Source organism: Mandrillus leucophaeus, unplaced genomic scaffold (genome assembly GCF_000951045.1).
Source record: "Mandrillus leucophaeus isolate KB7577 unplaced genomic scaffold, Mleu.le_1.0 Scaffold164, whole genome shotgun sequence".
Lineage (NCBI taxonomy): Eukaryota > Metazoa > Chordata > Mammalia > Primates > Cercopithecidae > Mandrillus > Mandrillus leucophaeus.
The window spans coordinates 1,227,501-1,229,231 of NW_012101632.1; the positions used below are offsets into that span (position 1 = coordinate 1,227,501).

The 1,731-nt window shown below is 61.2% G+C and overlaps 1 protein-coding gene across 1 annotated transcript in view; it reads left to right on the top strand.

Moving 5' to 3' along the window:
* FZD9 (frizzled class receptor 9) overlaps window positions 1–640 on the top strand; it is a gene marked incomplete at its 5' end in the record, with an annotated part of 1,548 nt that extends 908 nt beyond the window's left edge. Inside the window, one exon of the mRNA XM_011976356.1 lies at window positions 3–640. Coding sequence (XP_011831746.1) covers window positions 3–301 — 299 coding nt within the window. The remainder of the gene's footprint in view (window positions 1–2) is intronic.
* Between the last annotated feature and the right edge of the window lie 1,091 nt (window positions 641–1,731).

The following is a 1,731-nucleotide window of genomic DNA, read 5'->3' on the forward strand; positions in this document are numbered from 1 at the left end:
AGGCCGGAGGGACTGCTCGCTGCCAGGGGGCTCGGTGCCCACCGTGGCGGTCTTCATGCTCAAAATCTTCATGTCACTGGTGGTGGGGATCACCAGCGGCGTCTGGGTGTGGAGCTCCAAAACTTTCCAGACCTGGCAGAGCCTGTGCTACCGCAAGATGGCAGCTGGCCGGGCCCGGGCCAAGGCCTGCCGGGTCCCCGGGGGCTATGGCCGTGGCACGCACTGCCACTATAAGGCTCCCACCGTGGTCTTGCACATGACTAAGACGGACCCCTCTCTGGAGAACCCCACACACCTCTAGCGACACAGGCCTGGCGGGGGGTGGCTGCTGCCCCCTCCTTGCCCTCCACACCCTGTCCCCTGCACCCACTAGAGACAGCTGACTAGCAGCTGCCCAGCTGTCAAGGTCAGGCAAGTGAGCACCAGGGGCTGAGAACCAGGGCCGGGACCCCGTGAGGCTCATTAGGGGAGATGGGGGTCTCCCCTAATGCAGGGGCTGGACCAGCCCGAGTCCTCACAGGGTCCTAGGGGAGGATGTGCAGGGGAGGGGGCAGAAGGGTCCAGCCGGAGTTTATTTAATGATGTAATTTATTGTTGCGTTTCTCTGGAAGCTGTGACTGGAATAAATCCCCGCGTGGCACTGCTGAGTCCTCTGTGGCTGGGAAGGGGGGAAGGTAAGAGGGTGAGGGCCCTGTAGCAGTCTTTCTTGTAAGCAGAGCTGGCGGTGGGTGCTGGCACCCCCCAATCAAAGGAAGTCCCCCCAGAACAGCTGTGCATTGCAGGAGTCCCAGACACCATGTGTGCGTGTTTTCCCCTCCCGCCCGTCTCTCTGCTTCCAAATGGAGAGAGGGACGCCTGCGGGATGTTCAGGGAATCCCCCAGGGTGACACGGCCACCTCTGGCCCCAGGGAGTCCAGTTTGAGGCTGTAGATGCGTTTTCCTTCTCTGGGCCCTTGCTCTCCTCACTGGCGTGGAAAGTAAGGGTGTCAGTCTGTGTCAGTGTCATGAGGGCCTCCTCCCTGGGGGCTTGGAAATTTGCTGGTGTCTGCCTGGCTCCTCAGGGCCTCCACCAGGGCAGCCCCAGCCCGCTCCCTGGCATCTCCAGGTGGGGTGAAGGTGAGACTGGACTGGTCTGTGGGCCTCTGGGTAGTACAGACATGCAGGCGGAGTTGGGAAGCCCTTGAGTAGAGTGGGAATTGGGCTCCTAGCTCCTAAGCTTGTCAGATTTGAGTTGCTGACGGCAGCAGTGGGAATGAGGCAGCTCGGGGGTTGTGCAGAGCTCCACACTGGGGCAGGTATGGGGAAAGGTCCCGTGTCCATCCGCATGCTGGGGTAGCTCAGGGTTACTAGGACCTGCCTTGTTTCTGTGGGCTGGGTAGCTGGGGACATGTGGCCATCTGGAGACCCCTATTGGCTTGGGGTCAGACCCCAGGGCCCCATCTTGGCTGTTGTGACTCCAGCCAGGTGAGGGTCTTAGTTACTACTGTCCCTGAGTGCCTACTACACACAGCCGGCATTTGGTGTCAGTGCCAGGAGGTCCCAGAGGTCCAGCCCTGCTGCCAGCCTCACTTTAGAGCCACGGGGAGGCTCCAGGAGGGGAGACGCTCAGGTGCTGAGGTTGAATGGTGAGGCGGAGCCCCAAACCCGGGGCCTCTCGGGCTGGAGCACTGTGCCCTACCCCCAACCACCAATCCCACAGGGACAAGAAAAATTCAGTGAGAATCAAAGAGG